The sequence below is a fragment of the Carassius carassius genome, chromosome 19 (genome assembly GCF_963082965.1).
Source record: "Carassius carassius chromosome 19, fCarCar2.1, whole genome shotgun sequence".
Taxonomy (NCBI): domain Eukaryota; kingdom Metazoa; phylum Chordata; class Actinopteri; order Cypriniformes; family Cyprinidae; genus Carassius; species Carassius carassius.
In genome coordinates this window covers 18237912-18258790 of record NC_081773.1, presented here as the reverse complement: position 1 = coordinate 18258790, position 20879 = coordinate 18237912, and the positions used below count along the sequence as shown (strand labels likewise).

Here is a 20879-nt window from a genome sequence, read left to right as displayed (position 1 = left end):
AACTAAACAACGAACAATAATTAATGTTTAATTGACGGTTAATAGCAAAATAATAAAAATAATGAAATAACAAAATAGTAATAAACTCTAAAGCCGATTTAATAAAAGCACATTCAGCATTAAAAACAAGTTAATAGCCTAACTATTTAATATAACGTAAATAAATATTTAAAAATAAGATGTCAAATTAAGACACATAAAACTACTAGTACAGATAAATTATAGAGCAATTTAGAAGAAATGTACTATAAATGTTCTTTAAAGAAACTTACAAAAAGGCTTTCGATGTCTACGCTTTGATTCCTTACGAGTGGCTGATGTATGAAATTCATATGTGGAGCCTCCATCTATTAAAGTATAAACCCTGTTTGAGGCTTTTCCTGTAAGTGATTTAGATATTTATCTTTTATTACTTTGATTATTTTAATTACACTTTATTATTTGATATAATTAATTTATTTTATCAAATAGCCTACGGCGTTGAAGCGTACTGACATATAATTTACTAATTAGCTGATTTACTCTGCAGATTATTTAATTGAACCCGTTTTTATCTGTAAAATCCTGATTTCACTTCGAAACGGTAAATCCTTTTTAATTGTTTAGTTTTCAATGATAGCAATTATATTTCCTTAGAGAGTGATTTTAATCGGTAGACTAGCTGGTGAATAGTTCTTACCGTGCGTTATTCTGAAAACGGAACATTTTCCTTTTCCATAATTTATTTAGGATATTGTATTGTTTACTGATTTATTATTGAAGATGCAATTAATTAACAAAAATAAAGCGTGGATAAAATAGTTTGGCTACACACACAGTCCTGTTTTGAATGCCTCACCAACAATAAATAAATAAACAAGCATTGTTTTAAGGCTAATTATAAATGGACCGTCAAAAAGATCGTCTATTCTTGGTAAATCTCATTAAACGGACTCTCTTTTATTCTCGTTGAATTAACGTTTCCCAAACACACGGGATCCTTTTCCCAAGGATATGTTAAGTCGGTTTGACAGCAGTTCCATTGCTTCGCTGAATGTAATATATTTTGATGATCATTAACGCATAATTAGAGAAAAAAGCCTGACCCCTGCCCTAAAAAAACAGCTCAAGGGCTCACAACATTCACATCACATGAACCATTAAGTTACCCAACTAACTCAACACACACTTGACCGCGCATCGCTTGTTATCATGAGCGCTGCATTCGATTAGCACACTGACCATGGATTGTTATGATAAAACACCTACTAAATGTCGGACACGTTTTGTTATCATTTTGCTCATTATTTTTCTCCTGTAACCCAATATTGCCAATCATGCTTGCACTTTTGCTATTATTTCTATTTTGCAGCACATATGGAGTCTATAGGCTAGCTACCAACGGTACAAACCTGGCACAAACATCATCTGTTAAAAATAGCGCATTTGAACAAGGCGAAAATGAATGACACATCAAAGTGAAGAGTAACGTGAAATACTGTCAAATAACAAGTGACTGCTCCTCGCCATTCCGTCAGCATACATTACAGAGAGCAAAAAAAAAAAAAAGCTGCTCTAAACAAACGATTCATTTTGCTAGACTGATCACTAATTGCCCCGTGGAACGAATAAACTTCCCACCTAATCCTCCCATTTATCCTTAAATTTAGAACACAGCTTGGAGAATAATGCATGTTTGTGCAGCAAATGACGCTGGAAACCTTTTCAATTGCAGTTTAAAGAATCAGAGAAAATGCGAGTAGAGTTAATGATGTTTTCTCATTGCATGATTTATGATGACTGCTTTTAGAATTATTTCAGAGCAAATAAGTTTATGAAGCTAAAGTCATAAAGCAGGATTTTTTTTAAGTGAATACATGAAAGACGTCAGACGAAGGATTTGAAATTATTTCAAATTGAAAATTAGGTGCATAACTCATTTTAAATATATAACAACAAATCAATTCTGGGCTGTGTATGTTTTATATTTTAGTTATGCAGTTTCTTTTATTTATTTATTTATTTATTTATTTTTAGAATTTTCCGTAATACAGCTTTTCTTTAAAATGTAGACAGGGGCATATTAAGTGAATTTATATGTTGCATTCCCTTTTTTGTTGTTTTCAGGGATAAATGGGTATAAAGTCTTGTGTAACATAATAATTAAGTGCATCAACTCTGAATTCTGGTAATGCATGGAATTTAGTTGCCCTGACTGCCTTCTAATTTACCTTTGCCTAATGGACAGACAATCGTGCCACCACAGATACTTTCTTAAAAGGGAAAAAACAGCACAATACAATTAAAACATTATCCAAATGCTCCATCGCTGCATTCGTGCATAGTGCATGTGAGGTACCTATCATGTCAACTAGCACCCTTGAACAGACTTGGAGTTGGCTAGACTTGCAGTTTCTCCTGCACAGCATGTGTTTGTTGAGACATGTGTGAGATTTAAAATGATTTTGAACTAATGTTATTCATATGACAATAAATAAAAATACAATTATTTATTTGCTTAAAAAATTGACAAAAATACAAGATGAAACCAAACAAAACTGATTTTTTTGAACAGACATGGGTAGTAATCTGTGACAGGGGTGTAATTTACTTACCAAATGTTTTCACTAGTAAACTGAATGAATCGAACACAGACAAAGAAGAGTTAATTGCATTTTCCAGTTTCTAAAGTCTTAATAGAAGCCCACCAGTTTTCTGACTTCCGTCATCACAGGAGCTGCGAGGCTGCGAGCTTTCGCTGTTCCTTTGGCTAAGAGACTCTCAAGATGGCCTCTGTCGGCCCTCAGTCTTTGGATCTCCAGCCGAATGGGTTGCAGCTTCTGTACAATAGCCTCGGCCACCACATTCTTGTATTGTCCAGTGTCCATACCTTCAGCTAGCCTGACCACCTTCTCCACGCTCTGTCCTGACACAGCCGCGTGCATGGAGACTAGGTTTGATACACCGGGCCGACTCTCAGGCTCATAGGTCACTTCAGAAGTGAAGTCAGTCACAGCTCTGCGAATCTTAAGGACAATGTCATCAGGCGTATCGGTCAGGAAGACTGTAGCTAACTTTTGGGGGTCCGACTTGGACATCTTAGAAGATGGATCCCTCAGAGATTTCACCTTTTGAGTGTCACCTGAGAGTTAAACAGCAGGAAAAATGTAACATTTAATCTACGCTGAGTGAGTATTTCCTTAAGTTTCCTATTCATGTCAATTGTAATAGTTAATAGTTAACTATAATATATAATTACAATATTTCATTACATAAATTATATACAGGTAATAGTTGACTATATGACCCTGGAGTTTAATAATCTGAAAGCTGAATAAATAAGCTTTTCATTGATGAATGGTTTGTTCTGAGGGTGCAAAAAAAAAAATTAAAAAAAAAAAAATATTGAGAAAATTGCATTAAAAGTTGTCGAAATGAAGTTCTTAGCCAAGAATATTACTAATATATCAAAAATTAAGTTTTGATATATTTAAAGTAGTAAATTTACCAAATATCTTCATGGAACATGATCTTTACTTAATATCCTAATGATTTTTGGCATGAAAGAAAAATCAATAATTTTGACCCATACAATGTATTTTTGGCTATTACTACAAATAACACCCATGCTACTTATGACTGGTTTTGTGGTCCAGGGTCATATAGTTAACAAAGTGTTAAAATACTAGTTTTTCTCAACAAGGACATCAAAAGTACAGTACAGTAATGAGTTTTACAATGTTACAAAATATTTACATTTCAAATAAATGCTGTTTAGATAAATTAAAAAGAAAAAGAAAAAAAATCATGGTTTCCACAAAAATATTAAGCAGCACATCTGTTTCAAGCAGATAGAATGATAATTAAAGAGGTAACGAAATTATAAAGAATAATATAATAATTTCTAAATGATCATGTGACACTAAAGACTAGAGTAATGACTGTTGAAAATTCCGCTTTGCCAACACCGGAAAAAAATGACATTATAAAAGATATTAAAACAGAGCACAGTTATTTTAAACAGTAAAACGTCACTGTATTTTACTGTATTTTTGAATAAATAAATGCAGCCTTGGTGAGCATAAGACATCCCACAAAAACTATAAGAACATAATATGGCATATTAATACTGTTAAGTTACTAACACAAAATAGGAGTCAAATGTTGAATCAGTAACCACTCTGATAGATTTAGTTCAGTTAAGAATTAGCCTTTTTTTAACAGTTCACCAAATGAACCAGCTCACTCCTTCCACTGCCGAAAAACAGTGCAGGAAACATGCTATTTAATATCAATTTCTTTGAAAAGCTTCCTTTACAATACTGCCTAACCATTTCAATACAAAAGTAATCGTAGGATGCAATTTTCCACTTTTTATAAGATACATTTCAGTAAATTAGCATTACATATAGCGACCACTGGTTGCACACTAATCAGATTGAAATGAAGAATCTCTGGAAAGCAACTGGGTTGTGTAAATATTATTTCTTTGTGGAATCACAACACAGATGGGCTCTAATGGTCGGATCTTTGATTTGGTTTCAGGGCAACAGATATTGTTTGGCTTCTTTAGCTTTGGCTCTAGGATGCAGGCACAGTCTTCCTTCACATATAAGAAGAGTGATGTGAACCGATCCTTTGTGAAGTCACTATAGGGAAACCCCCCAAATCCATTATCACCCCATCACTCAGATAGAGAAGGAAGAGAACAATCCTTTAATCAAAGCGCCATCGCACACATGACTGGTTTCATATTGTGCTTTTATGATGGCGATAATTACAGTGAATGAAAGACTGAAGCTCAAACTGACGATTCAACATGCCAGCCATGTGTGCGTACAACTTTTTGTGCAAGGGTGCGTTGTTGTGCGTGTGTGTAACATACAGCGAGGAAAGCAGGGAGCTGGGGAAGACACTTGAGAGCACTGACTCATTTGTGTGTTCGCTGAATGACACCGAGTAATTTGTCTTACTTTTCCACCTTTCAGGGTTTGTGCTCAGGTGAATCTTTATGAGAAAAACAGACTGATTAAAACGGGAAGTTAATGTCAGGAGGTAAAAATGAAAACTCCCAAACATACTGAGCAGGGCACGAGGCTCTGGGAAGAACTCTCCATACTGGTTGTTAAAGATGCGGGCCAAGTCCTGGGCCAGCTCCAAATGCTGGATCTGGTCCTCCCCTACTGGCACATGTGTAGATCTGCACAACAATAACATCACTCTCGCTCAAACACAAGCTGGGAATATAACCACGCTAAGAATAAAACACATGAAGAGCACAACCGGCCGTACTTGTAGAGCAGAATGTCTGCCGCTTGTAACACTGGGTACGTAAAAAGCCCCACACTGCCTTCATTCTTCTGCTTGCTCTTCATCTGTAAGGAAAAGAAACAGAGGATTTACCAATGGACGGGCAGACGGCGAGGAAAGTTTGAAACAAATCTGAAGCACCTTTCATTACATCTGGCTGCGACTGTCTATTTGTTTTCTTATTACAATGAGGTCTAACATCAAGCCCTTTCTCAGTTTCCCACATCGGCTGAATGAAGGAGTTTTGCCACATTAACGCACACAGACAGCATCCAAAGGCCACTTTCCGCCACGTTTCACATGCACTCAGCTGTTGAGTAAACAGCTAGGTGTTTTCTCTGCAGCGGTGGGAGGCTTCTGGCCGAGCTCTCAGACAGCAGCAATATAAAAGGGTTGTCCTCTCTGGGTGAATCACAGTCATTATCAAGCCCTGTCTGTCCCTGCCAGGTCCGCCCACCCTCATGACCGGCACAGGAAAAGCCTGTCGCCGTGCCACATGGACAGCAAACAGAGGAGGGAGGCCTGAGCATTTAGACTGGCATGTTACCATCTTCTAGAGGGCTCTAATATATAATGTGTCTTTTTATTTAAAGTGCCCCTATTATGGATTTTTGAAAATTACCTTTCATGCAGTGTGTAACACAGCTCTAAGTGAATGAAAACATCTTGCACTTGCAAAGTTTAAAAATCTGAAAGTGCACTGTGTATAAAGTAATTTGCTCTTAAAAGAAAGAGTCGACTCTGAATCATTGAAACGAGTTGTTTTTAAAATGAATCCCAAGCTGATTCATGTTGACGTCAACATGAAACATTAGCTTATTGCCCGTCCACTTATTGGTCTTTTTGCATTGGTCTGAATGAAAATAGCATTACATTACAGGCATGATCAAATGAAAATGAGACCAATGAAAATCTGACCAATCACAGCAGATTAATGTCACACAAAGGTGGGGTTTGGAAAAATGAATCATTAAACAAATCGTTGAGCAAAAAAAAAAAAGGTAAAAATAAATGCATATTATAAGACAATGAAAGTGTTTTTTGACCTTGCATGCATGCCAACCTGTTGTTGGGGACTCCCAACACTGAAATAAGAACGTTTCATTACCCATAATAGGGACACTTTAACATACTCTCACAAACAGATAAAAAAAACAGCAAAAACAAATGTGCTGTAATTACCTTCCATTGAGGCAGGTGCCGTAAACGAGGCATGCTGGTGATGCAGCCTAGGATCCAAGAGAGCTCAGCATGTTCTGAGACCTACAGAGTAACTATATGATTACATTTTCAGGAAAATAAATAAATAAATGTAATGGTGCTCATTTCTCAATTCATTTATCAGTCAATTTGTTCAGAAACATATTAAAGGTACAGTTAAAACATGCAATGCTTTGAACACACATCTTCTTTGATGAGTATGTTAATTTCTGAATTAAAATTCATTTTGATGGTTTCTTTTTTAGCAAATTAACAAATAATTTGAAAATCCTTTGTCCGATAAATTTAGTTCGACAAACACACAGAAACGTGGGAACACGCAAACCCCTGGATACCTTCACAAATGTGTCAAGATTAATAAGTCTCTTCAGATAGTTTGATGTTTTCATGACATGGAAAGTTTAGATTGTAAAAGTCTGTGTAACTCCCCCAAAACTGATATTTATCATAGTTATTTTTCTGAATTAATCATTCATGATAATCACAAAAACAATATACTGTGTAGCCTGAGAATTCCATTAAACATCTTTTTAATTTTGAGAGTGATGAAAGATGTATATAAATATGCTATACATTTTTACATTACAGCAACACCACATATTTAGAGGCATTAAATATAAACTTTTAACACCATAAAAAAACTAAAATATTGATTCTCTTTTTTTTTTATTGTGGACACATATATTACCATCATGCAATCAAATTATCATTACTCTTGATATGCAGAGTGACAGCACTTTACACATAAACTAGGCATCTTCGTAGCGCCCCTGTGTGGCAGCGAAGAGAACAAGATATTCCTCACCTCCCAAAAGGTGCACATTGGCACAGTGTGAAGGCCTTTCTACATCCATACTTTATCACAAGTACTCAAACTAGTCCTTCCCTTGTTACAAAATCATGTGAAAGAGTTCATTTGACTGGCTTTGTGAAATCTGCACAATTCCAAAGAGTGTGTGCACGCACACGGACACACATTCAAAAGAAAAACACTGCTCAAAATCGTTCTGCTTCAGAGAATTAAACTTTATGACTGCTGGCGACACGGCCGCCATCTCTCATACTCACAAAAGGATTCCGAGGCATCTGACGTAAACCCATAGAGGAACGAACATAAAACGTGATTTTATGGCACAGCGCTGAAAGAGATATTTATTACAGCTAGCTAATCTACGTGTGAGGGTAAAACAGCGGATATGAAGATGACTCAGATAATCTGTATAAGAATCAGAAAATCTGATATAGTGGTGGTGCATATCTTAGATGACTTCATATGTCAGATTTGTGCAATCAGCTAAGACACAGAAATAGTAAGTGAAATAATAGAGCATAAAGTGATTATTCCATATATACACATACGTGACACATACGTGAAAACAAATTTAAAGGAAGCCTGAAGTATGAAAAGGGGTCATATTTGTTAAGATTTACACACAAAGTTCAATTACGCGAGTCTGCCAGAAACGTACATATAAATCTCTCTGTTGTGTAGATGTTATTCTGGTAAAAGGGTTTCTAGTGCCATACATCCCAAACACTCATACAACTATAACACGAAGCACTATACTTAAGATCCGATTGATTTTAGCTTGTCACCATTTTTTCAATGAAGTCAAGTGTTTTCCTTGGGACAGGGAATTATTTTCACATGTGGAACAGTCTTGAGCTCGTATGTTCGATGGGAGGTCTTTAGTCCTGCCAAGATATGTGGCATGAAGTTAAAATGGAATAAAATCAGGGGAGTGTGAGTGTGTGTGTGTGTGTGTGCATGCAGGTTTTCACATGCTCACTGTAAAGTTTCAGTGAGAAAACACACAAAATCACGACACACTTATACTCTGCTGCACAAAACACACAAACACACACTGTTGAAAGCATATCAGGTGGCTGAGAGGAAGAACATGTCCACACTTATTATAGTTACTCTTCAAAAGTTGCTTAATTTGAGGGAAAATGTGCTGGACAGCTAGCGAGTTGCTGCATACAGTAAAATCTATTATTATCCTCTTCTTTCTGCTTCATGTGGTCGCTTTGAAGTGAACCGTGAAAACAAATCTGTGTGTTTTCCCCTATCCTGAGAATTTGTAGAGATAGGAATCGGTTTGGTAAAATAAGCATTTAAAGCCATTAAATAAATATTTGGCAATGGAAAATATGTTTTAGCTTACTGCCAGTAGTTCAGCCCAATAAAACAACCGGACGGCTATTTAGAATGAGACTTTTGAAGTTATTTGAAAGGTACCTTCCACATTTTTTTTTAGATTGTTTAAGCAGAAAGGTTGAATAAAGATGTGTACACTTTAAAACTATAATACTAGAAGTATTTTGGGATAGTTCAACCCAAAATGAAAACTCGCAGTGAAACCCAAAATGAAAATTCATCATTTACTCACCCTCATGTCATCCTAAACCTGCATTACTCTCTTTCTGATGTGGAAGACAAAAAGAAAAAAGAAAAAGAAAAACGATTTTATTTTATTTTTTGTCCTCACAATGAAAGTGTTGCTTTGGACCCCACTGGCTTCCATTGTATGACCAAAAACAGTTCATGAGTTCAGCAAAAGAAAGAAGGTCATACAGGTTTGGAACAACATGAGGGTGATTAAATGATTACCAAATATTCATATTTGTGTAATCAATCCTTAATTAAGGTGATTTAATATAACTTGCATACTTAAAAGAAAGTCTTCAAAGCAGAACTCACTTGAGACTGCTGGAAAAGGATGGAGCGAGTTGGGTCTATGCCACAGGCCAACAGACTGGCGGCCATGTCCAGGATGTTTTCTCGGAGCATCTGAGGGTCCTGAGGCTGGGTGATAGAATGAAGGTCTACGATGCTATACATGACTGTGCTATACTTGTCCTGCAGGGCCACCCAGCTCTCTAGAGCTCCCAGATAGTTCCCCAAGTGAGGAACACCTGTGGGCTGGATCCCTGAGAAAACCTGTGCTTTAGGGAGGCCCTGTAAAGAAAAAGAGAGAGGTTTGAGACAAAATCTGTTAAAAAGAAAAGACAAACATTCAAGCAAAGGAGGGCATAAAAGTGAAGGCAAAGAAAGTTGGGGGTGTGCATACAGCCAGAAAGGAGACACCCTATGCAGTTTTATGAATGTTATCGAAGCGATAAATCCAAGGCACGTTTCACACTAACAGAGCACCCTACCGGGTGAGAGAGTGCTAGAGCGGAACTTCACCATAGCCAATGAAAACACTCCACAGTTCACAGCCAGCCAATAGCAGCTTTTAAGAGTGATACAGTCGTGGAATAACAATCACAGTAGTGGTCCTGCTCTAAACAGCAACAGAAGAAAGCAGTGCAATGCTATAAACCTATTTAGTATATTAAAGATTGGGAAGAATAAAACAAAGGGGTCATTTTTAAATGTTTGGACTGAGAAGGAAGCCCACTATTCCTTAGTCTTTATTAAAAACAAGGAGAGAGTCATGCCCGCTGATTGCTGGACAAATATTGTTTAACTAGCAGGCCAAGTCTTCAGATGCAAAGCTTCCAAACTTCAGATTCAAAACTTACAAATTTCCATTTCCATCAGTCAACTTCCAAACAACTACTACAACTGCCAAATAATCTTTGAACTTCATAAAAAGGTTAACTTTGCAACATAAAAACATTTGAGACGGGGAAAACACACATGAAAAGAGTCATGAACGCCTGCATGGTTGTGTGAGAGGTGACTTACTTCGGGGCACATATACAATCTGAGATCTATGGCTGATCTGAAATCAGTCTGTCTTCAAGAAAGCCTATAGCCAGGGGAATAGTATCACTGATCCAAAGTCATTAGCTAGTTTTAGGAAAGGAGCAGGCTATTTATGCCATTACTGGGTGAGTAATTGCAGTTGCAGTGGCCCGAATGCACAGGGCCTCTCCGAGGTGTCAGAAGTGATTTGGGGCAGAACGGAGCCTGGTTCATGTGTGTTCTCACCTTGCGTTGTTCCCCTCTTCCCCTCCGGCCGATCATTAACCATCCAGACATGGTAATGGTGTCATTTGAGACAATCACACATAACCTGAAACAACACTACGCCCAACTACCGAAGGAATAATCAACCTATCGCACCTCCAATCTACCGACAAGAAGGAATGTCTGAAAAATCTGATTTTTTTATATAAATTTTTTTGGCGACTGCTGTAATGATAGGGGAATTTTATTCACAAGGTACATTACATAGTAACCTTAGAAATGCCCATTTCACTGTCATTCTTCATTATTTACGAGGGTGTAGCTATGGTTTTAACATTGATAGGGACATTTTCTAATCAGTTACATAGTACAGGAAATCCAAAATCTTTATTTTTGTTTAATTTATATGCTCGGTGTATATTGGTGGTTTATTTCGCTGTGTTGAAGCCATAAAAGAATTATACAAAAAATACAAGCACCTTTTTTTACTTCCTTATTTAGTCTAAAGTCAAATGAAAAGGCGTATATTTTCAAATGTAAATTTGATTTCATAAAATAATCTCAAATGTACAAGCCCTGAGGTCCTTAAATGTAAAAGCAAATGTGTCAAGAATAAGCAATGCTTATGTCACACACAGATGTTAGACAGCATCCAACTTAATGTATAAAGTGAAATAAAATCCTTTATTTTACAAATGAAATAATGACACAGAACACTCCTCCATTCTCACCTGCAGCAATTGCTCAGTTTTTTTTTTACTCAGATTCACTGGGACTTGCTCGCTCTCCTCAGCTGTCCCATGCACCAGCACAAACTACTTCTTGATGACACTTGGCAGGAGCAGCAAGTTCTCTCCTAATTGTTTACACTGACAACCGCAACACTGTTGTACCACAGTACAGCAAAGTAGCAAAAAAATCCTCCATGTCTACCATATGGAGTAGACATTAAACCGTATGTGTGTGCGTGCACAAGCTGATAGAGTTACAGAGTACACCTACAATCCCTGTTCCTACACTCATTTAGGCACTTTGTAGGTGTATTTAATTGTAAAACACTCTGTGTGTGTTCCAGTTGGTGTAGGATTGAATAACTAAGTCTAGAAACAACTAAATACATGGCAACCTCCATTTGACCATTTGAGATGGACTGACACTTTTGTATTTACATAGTGAAAATACTGTGATACAGTTATGGAAAAACAGAAGCTAGGCTATGTAAAATTCAGCTCCAATGACACCATGAGACAGAATAACAACACTTAATCTTCATTACAAACATATTAAATGTGAAAACAGTATCTTACATTTAGCAAAATACCATGCTCAGACAGTATTGTGAGAACTTGTTTTTTTTAAGCCAGTGGTTTTCAAATGTGGTCACATAGAGCAGAGAAAAACAATGAAATATGCAAATTATAAAATGCAACTAATATAATTAGCTTATCAGCTTTTAAAACACTTTTCATATTTTTTGTTGTTGTGTATCCAATCAAAAACGACATCTTTTTCACTTGGTTAGAGCCAGCCAAATTAGGCAGACACCTTCAAACCATATCAAAGAAAAATATATAACAATGAATTAATAATTTCAAACTTTCATTTTAGGGACATTTTTATTTGCACTTGATGGCCAATGTCAATTTGGGTAAGGGACTGACACAATGAGCATGTAATAACAGCTGGCCATTCAGATTTAATAAAGTTCAGATTTGAGCTCTTTAAACTCAAAATCAGTACTATATGAAGAAACGATAAGGACCCTATAGAGCCATCCATAGCTTAACTCCTGGAACATCCTGCAGAGAGATGCCCTCTTTGCATGCCACTTCAAACACTGCCTTTCACCACTCTTTAAGGTTCTGCAGGAAAGCATCAGCAGCTCGGTAAATGTGGAGAAGCTCTCCACAGGAGCTGATATCAGAGAGGGAGCGTGAGGCCAGTTCTGAACGGCACCTCTGACCCTCCCGCCCCAGTCCATTTGTCCCCCACTAAGCTTCAGACACACAGAACCTACTGTTACGGTGTCTATCTGCATCGCCTCACTCGCCCTATTAAAACAGACATCACGCTGAACAGCAGAAACACATGCCTTAATCCTGCCAATCTCCTCTGGGCTCCCAACAAAGCCCTGCTTTGGTGAAGTGTAGGCACCTTCCCCTGCCCGAGACGGTGGGGAATGTGTGTTTTTGCCATACCGAAACACACCCAGCTTGAAGCGAAGTGCGACCGGCTGAAAATAAAACAAGAACGAGACCAGATTCGAAGGGAAAACACATTAGAAAAAGCAAGAGTGACAAAGCCAAAAAAGCAGTGAAAGAATGAGCAGGAGACAGAGCAAAAGAAGAGGTATTTGTGGGGAGGAGGGCGGCGTGCAGGAGGTGGCAGGGGGGCAGGAGACGGAGCGTTTGATTAAATCTGCGGTTGACGTTTCGGACAGGTGAGATTGATGAGGTTCCTCTACGCTTCACACTGTGCGGAGAGCGCAGGGAAAGGAACAGAAACACGCAGTGTGGAGAGCCAGGGCTGGGGGCCCTCTCACACCGTGGGGTCCCCGGCCTGATTAATGGGGCTGGAGTCCCTTCAAAAACAGCGCTCCCAGCAGAAAGGGCCGCACCGTGCTCCAAAAATAACCAGGACGGGACAGCCGCTCCACAACGGACTGCGGCTTGGAGGCCAAACCCTGAACCGTTTAGGACCAATCGCTTTTGTTTCACTACAATCCTCCCTCTGCTGATCGCGTTACATATTAAAAGATAGTTTACGCTCAGTCTGACATGAAATATAATTATTTTCAAGCTGCACAGAAAAGCCTGCCGAAATCTCAAACCAAAACCCAACGCCTGGCACGGAGAATGATAAATGGCTTGCATTGATTATATTGCGATATTTGGACACTCTATATAAACTACACTAAGCAAATAAAGGACAAAGCCACTTTTGCCTTTTTCCCTTTTGAACCTCGAAAGGAAAAAAAACAGAGGATCTAGCCTACTAATGACAAATTAAACATATAAAAGTCACAACGAAGCAGAAATAACCTGCACACACCTCATAAATTTATCAATGTGTAATTACGGTAACACTCGGGAACTCCAGAGCCAGAGTTTTTTCCTTGTTCCCTTTCATTTCCTCCAGCGCTGTGTGTTGGTTTGAGCAGAACCCAGAAGTTCGATACCAGATAGTGGGTGCTATTCAATTAACCACGTCAGATTTCCGGTAACTGTAAGTCTACAGGGTATGGGGCAAAACTCCACACTGAAAAAAGATTGATAGGACCTACTTTAAAACAATATTCACTCTATGGCTGCACGATTATGACAAAAATCATAATTGCCGATTATTCCCTTGAAATGTTAATTTTAATTGTGTTTATACCATTGTTTGATGCAACTGCATGCCGTATTTTATATGAAAATAAGCTTAAACACTCTAACTGAAAAACCTTTAGTGCTTCTCTATAGTATTAAGCCTCAAATGTCAACTATATATCAGATTGGTTTCTTCTTTAAATGATAAAAAAGTAAAAATATGAATGGTATTATAATGTTATACTAAAACAAAAATTTAAATAATGGGAAAAACCCTTGAGATAACATGTAGAAATAAAACGCATCTTAAGCACATCGAATAAGTGGACTTTGAATGATTAATTGGCACTTTGAATGATTACATACTTGTGGCATCCATAATTGTAATCATGATTAGAAATTCGATTAATTGTGCAGCTCTAATTCACTCAGAAACTGCTAGCAAATTTCAGAAACACACTGAATTAAATGCACAATTTTGAAGTATGAAAATAGTTGAAAATATTCAAAATAAAAAAAATTCTCCTAAACCTTGGAATATTAACTTGAAAAACATTTTTTTTCACAGCGCAGCAATACTCTACAGGAATTTAGAGCCAAAATACACTAAATTATCCAAAACATTACAATGGCTTGAGGAGTCTAGAGGAGTTATTCAGCACATATTATGCTCATCCTTCAGAATGATGAACCGAATTACACAGCGGAGTGTGAAATAAAGTGCTTAGCTGACATGTAAAAACAAATCGTCTAATTAATAAATACAATCAGGCCCGGCTCATGCACGCCTGCTTTCCTACAGTTTCCTCTCCGGGCAGCTCTGGGAGTAGATTTAATGGTTTTAGCTGACATGAGAGTTAGAGCATTTAGACCTGAAGGAGAATTAAGAGCTGTTTCCTTTTTGTGCAACACGAGGCTGAGATGACTGATATCAGCCATTAAGACCACAGGCGATTAAGGGCCGGATAGGGAGAGTCATGTTTTATAACGCAGCTTAGAGCGAGGGCCCACTGCATCCTGCTGCCTCATACAGCAACGTATGGAAGGATAATCAGGGAAGTTTCAGGATGCGATCGGAACAAAAGCTTAAAACGGTCTAAACAACTGCGTAAAACACTTACACAACAGGGGTATTTCAACAGCTCCAGAAACAGAACAAGAGTTTTCAACACAGAGTGAAAGGTTAATGCTGAATTTATTTTGCATTTGCTCTATGAATCTTGCTGGTTTTTGTGGTGAGAAAATCTAACACGCTCATTTTATCCGCTTGCCACTATTTGACATGTTTCATTAATAATATTTATTTATAGGTATGGATTCCTTAAGGTCAAATTTCCCGCTCACTTATACTTGGACAGAAAAATCTGTGCTCATCTTTTCAGACTACAGCTAAATGACTTTTTATTACCCTTTCTTTGCCCCAAAAATATGCTCCGTGTTTTGACGTAAATCACACCTAGCAGCATTGTGAACGTCCGGATTAGCACGCAGTGCCTGACATTTGGAGAAAATTAATAGAAATGAAAACCAACACCTCATTTCAAATGTTGCTGCTGGTAATAAAGGACTGCTGGGACGGTTTTGACGTCTTTCTGTAACCTCACTCCCACAGTCGCAGCTCTCTGCGCTTTAGCGTCCCAAACGACAGACTGCCTGTAGTTAACAAAACAGAGACTGGCTGCCAGCGGTGGACGCACATTCCTACACGGCAAGTGTGCTGAAGCCATCAAATAAAACTGGGTTGTCAATCAAGTCAAGGCAGTGGAGGCTTCACGTGCTCTGTAAAAGACTCACTAGTTATAATTTACTGTGCTCAGGTCCAGTTAGCATTACATACACTCAGGGAATTGCACTGTTAATTAACAGTTTCTTTACATACTCTGGTTCACTTTAAAAGCCGGAATTTCAATATTTATTAAAGACTGTGATGGCTATTATAAAAAGTGTTATTTTAGGATGGTTTATAACAGGGAGACATGGCTAATTGAGCAAGAAGGAGCAGGTGAGCTTTTCAATCAGGGCCAAGATAATCCAAATATAAAAGGTTTAATTTTTAATAAAAATGGTTATATTAATAATAACAACAAGTAGTTCTGGAAACGTTCTATGTCACTTAACCATTTCAAAAAGCATTCAAATATTCCAAGAACATCTCGGTCTACTGGAAAATCACAAATCTACACAGTGAAATTCAAAAGTGAGGCAATCTTAGTTGTGTAGTAACCATACAAATATTGTTTAGCATCTGATTATCTGATTAAAAACCATATTCTCCAGAACTCATATGCCAAGCTGCAGAGACAAGGACAGTCCTGTAAGAAATGTCTGAAAAAAAATCATCTAAATTTTTATTATTTTCTTTTACAGTTTTCATGATTTAACATGAAAACAGTAGTGGTACTTTCATGATGAACATCCAGCACAAGGGAAGTCAAATTTATAGAATTGTGTTCTACTCCTCTCACAACATATTTTATAAAAACAAGTCTACAGACTGCTGTAATCTAAAACTGAATTACATATCAATTTTCCTACTGTATCCTGCTGTTCAAACACCAAACCTCATTATCTTAAGTCTTTGGAATAATGGAATTCATTAACTTATAAACACATCTACATACAATGCCAAACATGTTTAAATTTGTTATTGTTACCACACAAGAAGTGAAAGATTTACGGATATGAGAAAAAAACGTTCCAGCTCTTTAAAAATAAATTACTCTGGAAAAATCTCATTTGCTCATCAAAGCTGAATTTATTTGATGAATATATATATATATATATATATATATATATATATATATATATATATAGTGAAATATTACTACAATTTAACATTGTTTTACAACTGTTTTCTATTAAAACATGTTTTAAGATGCAATTAATTTGTGCGATGGCAATGCTGAATTTTCATTTTTCAATTTTAAAGCTACAAATCTGCAGGACAGCAGAACCCAATTTCCTCACAGATAACCATGTCAAGATGCTTAACTGTATGATACAGCTAAATACCACAAGCATTAAACTATTCTTGACATTAATAAGCTTTAACAACTATGCACTCACAACAAATGTCACAAGCAATTACAAAGGCTTTTTAAGACTATACCTGAAAATACTGTCAAAACTAATGTAATGTGTTTAGATTTAAAATTAAAGCTGTCGGATATTTTCAATTGTATTACAGAAGGTTTCCACTGAAGGTGAACCATGTAACAGATCCTCCGTAAAGCTGCCAAAATGGCAAATTATAAAATGGTAAAAAGAGAAGATTTTCTCACCGTCATTCCCGTCGCTTTCCCAGCTTTACATAATCTTCTGTGGGAATTACTCTTATCAGCAAAACGAAACACAGATTTCACGTTAAACCTCAAGGAGAGCGCCATCTTGGCTTATTCATAAACATAGGCGTACGGTGTCCAATAAGGGACATGCTGCCAAAATAGCAGAAGCTCAAGCTTAACTTGGAAGGAACTGCCCATGAAATTGCCACCTCTGCAAAAATATTTTGTACCGTAACAAAATATCATAAAAGACCATTTAAGGAATTTCAATCAAATAAATAAATAGTAGATTTTAAATATTTTTTTTTATTATAATCATTAAAAAATTAATGTGAAAATAATAGTATAATATTGTGTGATCTATAATACTATAGACACAGCCACTTCTACGCATTAAAAGATTTATTCGTGATAAAATAATAACTTTATAATTGAGTCTTGCACACTTACAGTTAATATGAGTCGTGCAATAATCTGAGTGGTGAAAGTTATTATGAGAATGGATTGATGGGGCGCAGGAAACGCAGAAAACATTATCTTGCCCCTTTGTTCATCGCTGTCACATAACAAATCTGCTTCAAAGATAAAATTACATGAATTGCTAATTACAAAATTGAAATAAAAATGTAAAGCCTGAACAAATACTAAAAATCGTGAATATAAAAATTGGGAATCATGTAAAAAAAAAACACTTGCACATTTCATTTATCTACAATAACAATTTTGTAGTTTTGTTCACTTGGCCGAAATGTGTCAAGTTTCACCAGGTGTCTTTTTTAATTAAATGATGTCAAACCGCCAACCAATCGCTGCATTGCTGATTTTGGTTACTTATATAGATACATCTGCCCTTTACGAGGAACACGAGAACGCGTATTAATCGTATGCTGCGTCCCAATGTGCCTACTTTTATAATGCGCCCGTAAAGTATGTACTTTTTTTTGTGAAGAAAAAATACACACACTTTTGAGTGTGTTGTGTAGTAGAACAATACGCAAAAACTATCATGCCATACAATTGCGTCTTTAATGGATTGCAATCTGTCGCATTATCCTGTCATTGTAAACTGGCCTGTCAATCATCTTGTCACAGTTAACATCCTCCACATTTCATTTCATTGAACTTCCTACCGTACAAGAGAGAAAAGAAGTAGCTCACTGATCTTCAAGCCGCAGGTCTTTATGCAGAGAACTGTTCATATTTTCTGCATGATGCTTTTCATTGCTGTTGCAGATGTAATATAACATAGATAAATAAAAACTATTTTACCAGGTTAAATGTTGATTATTAGTAACTCAAACCCCCTTATCTAAACCTCTCTACTTAACCGTCGGTCGCGCGCATCCGCCATGTCTGTAGGCTTTTTAATCGTGATTGTAGTTCTCAACCGAATCATTCGTCAAAGCGCATTGGATTGTCGGTATTATTAGCTATTAGAGTGAACACGGTTCCACACTTCAAAAATCGACCTGAAATAGTGGATCATCCGGGGACTTCTGGAATAGGCTTCTATTTTCAACATATTATGCTTTTGGGCACATTAATTATAATCTCACATTTAGGATGGATAGTGAACATTGGGATGCAGGGTTAGACAACGTAATCCAGATATTTTAATCAAATCCGCAAATTCGTTTGAAGAACCAAATTAGCCAGAGATCAGTTGTCATGATAAGAAAATCTGGCATTTTTCATATTATCTCATGTATTAAGCAAGGTACGATCGAAGAACGACCCCATAAGTTAAGTAAGCTATCCCATTAAAACAGTCTCACACTTAAACCTTCCTTTACATTGCAAAAGCATGAATGCTTAGTGATTGTGTCTGTGTCTCATAACCCAAGCAACTTACTAAAACAGACAGCATTTATGTTTATTACTAAAACAAATACCTTTGCTCAAATGTAGGCACATAAACTCAGTTTTGAGACAGAAAAAAACTATCACAGTCCAAGTCCAGCATTTAATTTTATGTAATTATCGACCCCCTGGTTTTTCTAACAGATGTTTAAAAAAAGTACAAACAGTTCTCTGTTTTGCAGCATTTCAGACTTCTTTAACCACATCTGCAGCTGATTAATCTCACCTTTGCATCTGGTTGTATTCACACACATATTCTATATTCAAGACTGTCTCCTGCGGCACTGTGCGCTGTAACACATAGACCATGATCAAGCAGCATGTCTGTACCAAAACCTCACTTTGTGTTTGCATCATGCTGTATGATTCTCGTTCTCTCTGTTAGCTGTTAGTGCCTTTGGCATCTATTTCCTGACCACCCAGTTGCATTGCATTGTTTTGCAGCCCTGTGAAGAGGAATTCTCATTATATCATGATGATGATGATATTTCTCTCTCTTTTCCTAAAAATGTTAAAGGTGGTTTTACGACAACATCTTGTTAAAATGCTCACTTCATTTCTTCTTTTAATGTGCTGTAGCAAAATAAAAAGTCTGTGGTGTTTGGAAAAACCACTTATGCTTGCATTTGACATTTTGTGTGTGTGATTGAGTATGTGTGACAGAAAGAGAAGGATGGAGAGACAGTGAGAGAAAGAGAGCAAAGCAGGGTGGGTATGCAGAGACTGAACTGGCAGCACCCCACTGTGATAGACTTTAGGAAAATAATATGTGGCTAATCTCTCTGTTTGAGTGTGTGTGGTCCATGAATAACAATTCCAACTTTACTGAGGTTCCTTTGTTTTGCAAAAAGAATATCAGTTTATTTATATTTTTAAGCAATGGATAATCCAAATAAGTGTATCTTCAATAGAGTGTAAGCAAAAAATCATACGGAACGTGCTCAAAATATAAGCATTTTTTATTTATTCAAAGATACGTTGATGCACGTATTTAAATAATGGTACAAAAACACTTTCTGTAGGAACTCACTATAGAACAAGAAAATTGCCTCCTTTTTAATTCATTAATTGGAATTTGTATTCAAATTGTCTCACAAAAAAAAGTTGAATTGGGATGACAAGACAAGAAAATTTCTGAATTGTACATAAATTCTTTATCTTAATTATACAATACATTCTGGGAAATAAGATAATTTATTAAAGTTTGATGTAATGGAGGTAGCATCAAATCTTTTCTTCCACATTGTAATGAGCATTTGAGTGAAATGGAATCAAAAAAAAAAAAAAAAACATAGAACATGGACTTGGCTCTATGTTTTTTGACAGAGGCAGATTTGAATGCAAGCTTTCAGTGATTGCAGTCTGTCATTCATCACCAGAGAGACATTTGTCATTTCACAAGAGGATTAGAAAAAAATTACAAGTTAAAAAATTGTTACATGGATGAATTGTTCATAATAAGATCACTAACATTAGTTAGAAAATAGACAGAGTGAATTTCTATTTCATGTTTATTCAAGGCCCATAAACCTTAAAAACATCAAAAGGCTTTTAAACCTTAAAGAAACTATTTTCTCTCTACTCTTTAAATCTGCCTCTTTACATTTAAATTAGATTCTGCATTCCATTGGAAACCCCATTTAAATTCACTGTATTTCAGAAGGGATGCATAGCCCTGCTATCAACTGTCAAAAATTTTTGTTCCCATATTTATTGCATGCAAGGTCTGTCTGCTGTGTGAATGTTGACCTCTTTCATCGCCCTCCCTGATCACTAATTGTTCATCTCCTCACCACTGATTTATCTGCCCAACCACCCTCATATAGGTCTGTTCTGAAAAGCCTGACCAAGTTTCAAGTAATAGAACCAGGGCCTATTGACCGCCCCTGATGTGCTGTGGAGAGAATGGGCAGGGTGGCTGTAACCAACAGCCCACCTGTGATAATATATAGAGGCAGGGGGCCATGGCCCACCACGGGGCAAGGCTATGAG

General features: G+C 36.9%; 1 protein-coding gene across 1 annotated transcript; it reads right to left on the bottom strand.

The window, feature by feature from the left end:
• Positions 1 to 2474: 2474 nt before the first annotated feature.
• LOC132095281 (tryptophan--tRNA ligase, mitochondrial-like) lies at positions 2475 to 17182 on the bottom strand. Its single transcript, XM_059500116.1, has 6 exons — positions 17025 to 17182; positions 9215 to 9472; positions 6472 to 6552; positions 5272 to 5354; positions 5061 to 5179; positions 2475 to 3121 (listed from the first exon to the last, which is right to left on the bottom strand). The coding sequence occupies exons 1-6, from the start codon at positions 17127 to 17129 to the stop codon at positions 2673 to 2675; spliced, it is 1095 nt and encodes a 364-aa protein (XP_059356099.1). The 5' UTR covers positions 17130 to 17182; the 3' UTR covers positions 2475 to 2672.
• Between the last annotated feature and the right edge of the window lie 3697 nt (positions 17183 to 20879).

Coding starts and splice junctions, on each gene's coding strand:
- LOC132095281 (XM_059500116.1), bottom strand. CDS start 17,129: ATGGCGCTCTCCTTGAGGTTTAACGTGAAATCTGTGTTTCGTTTTGCT. Junction 9,473..17,024: donor GGAAAGCGACGGGAATGACG/GTGAGAAAATCT, acceptor TTTTCTTTACAG/GGCCTCCCTAAAGCACAGGT. Junction 6,553..9,214: donor TCCTTTTCCAGCAGTCTCAA/GTGAGTTCTGCT, acceptor GTTACTCTGTAG/GTCTCAGAACATGCTGAGCT.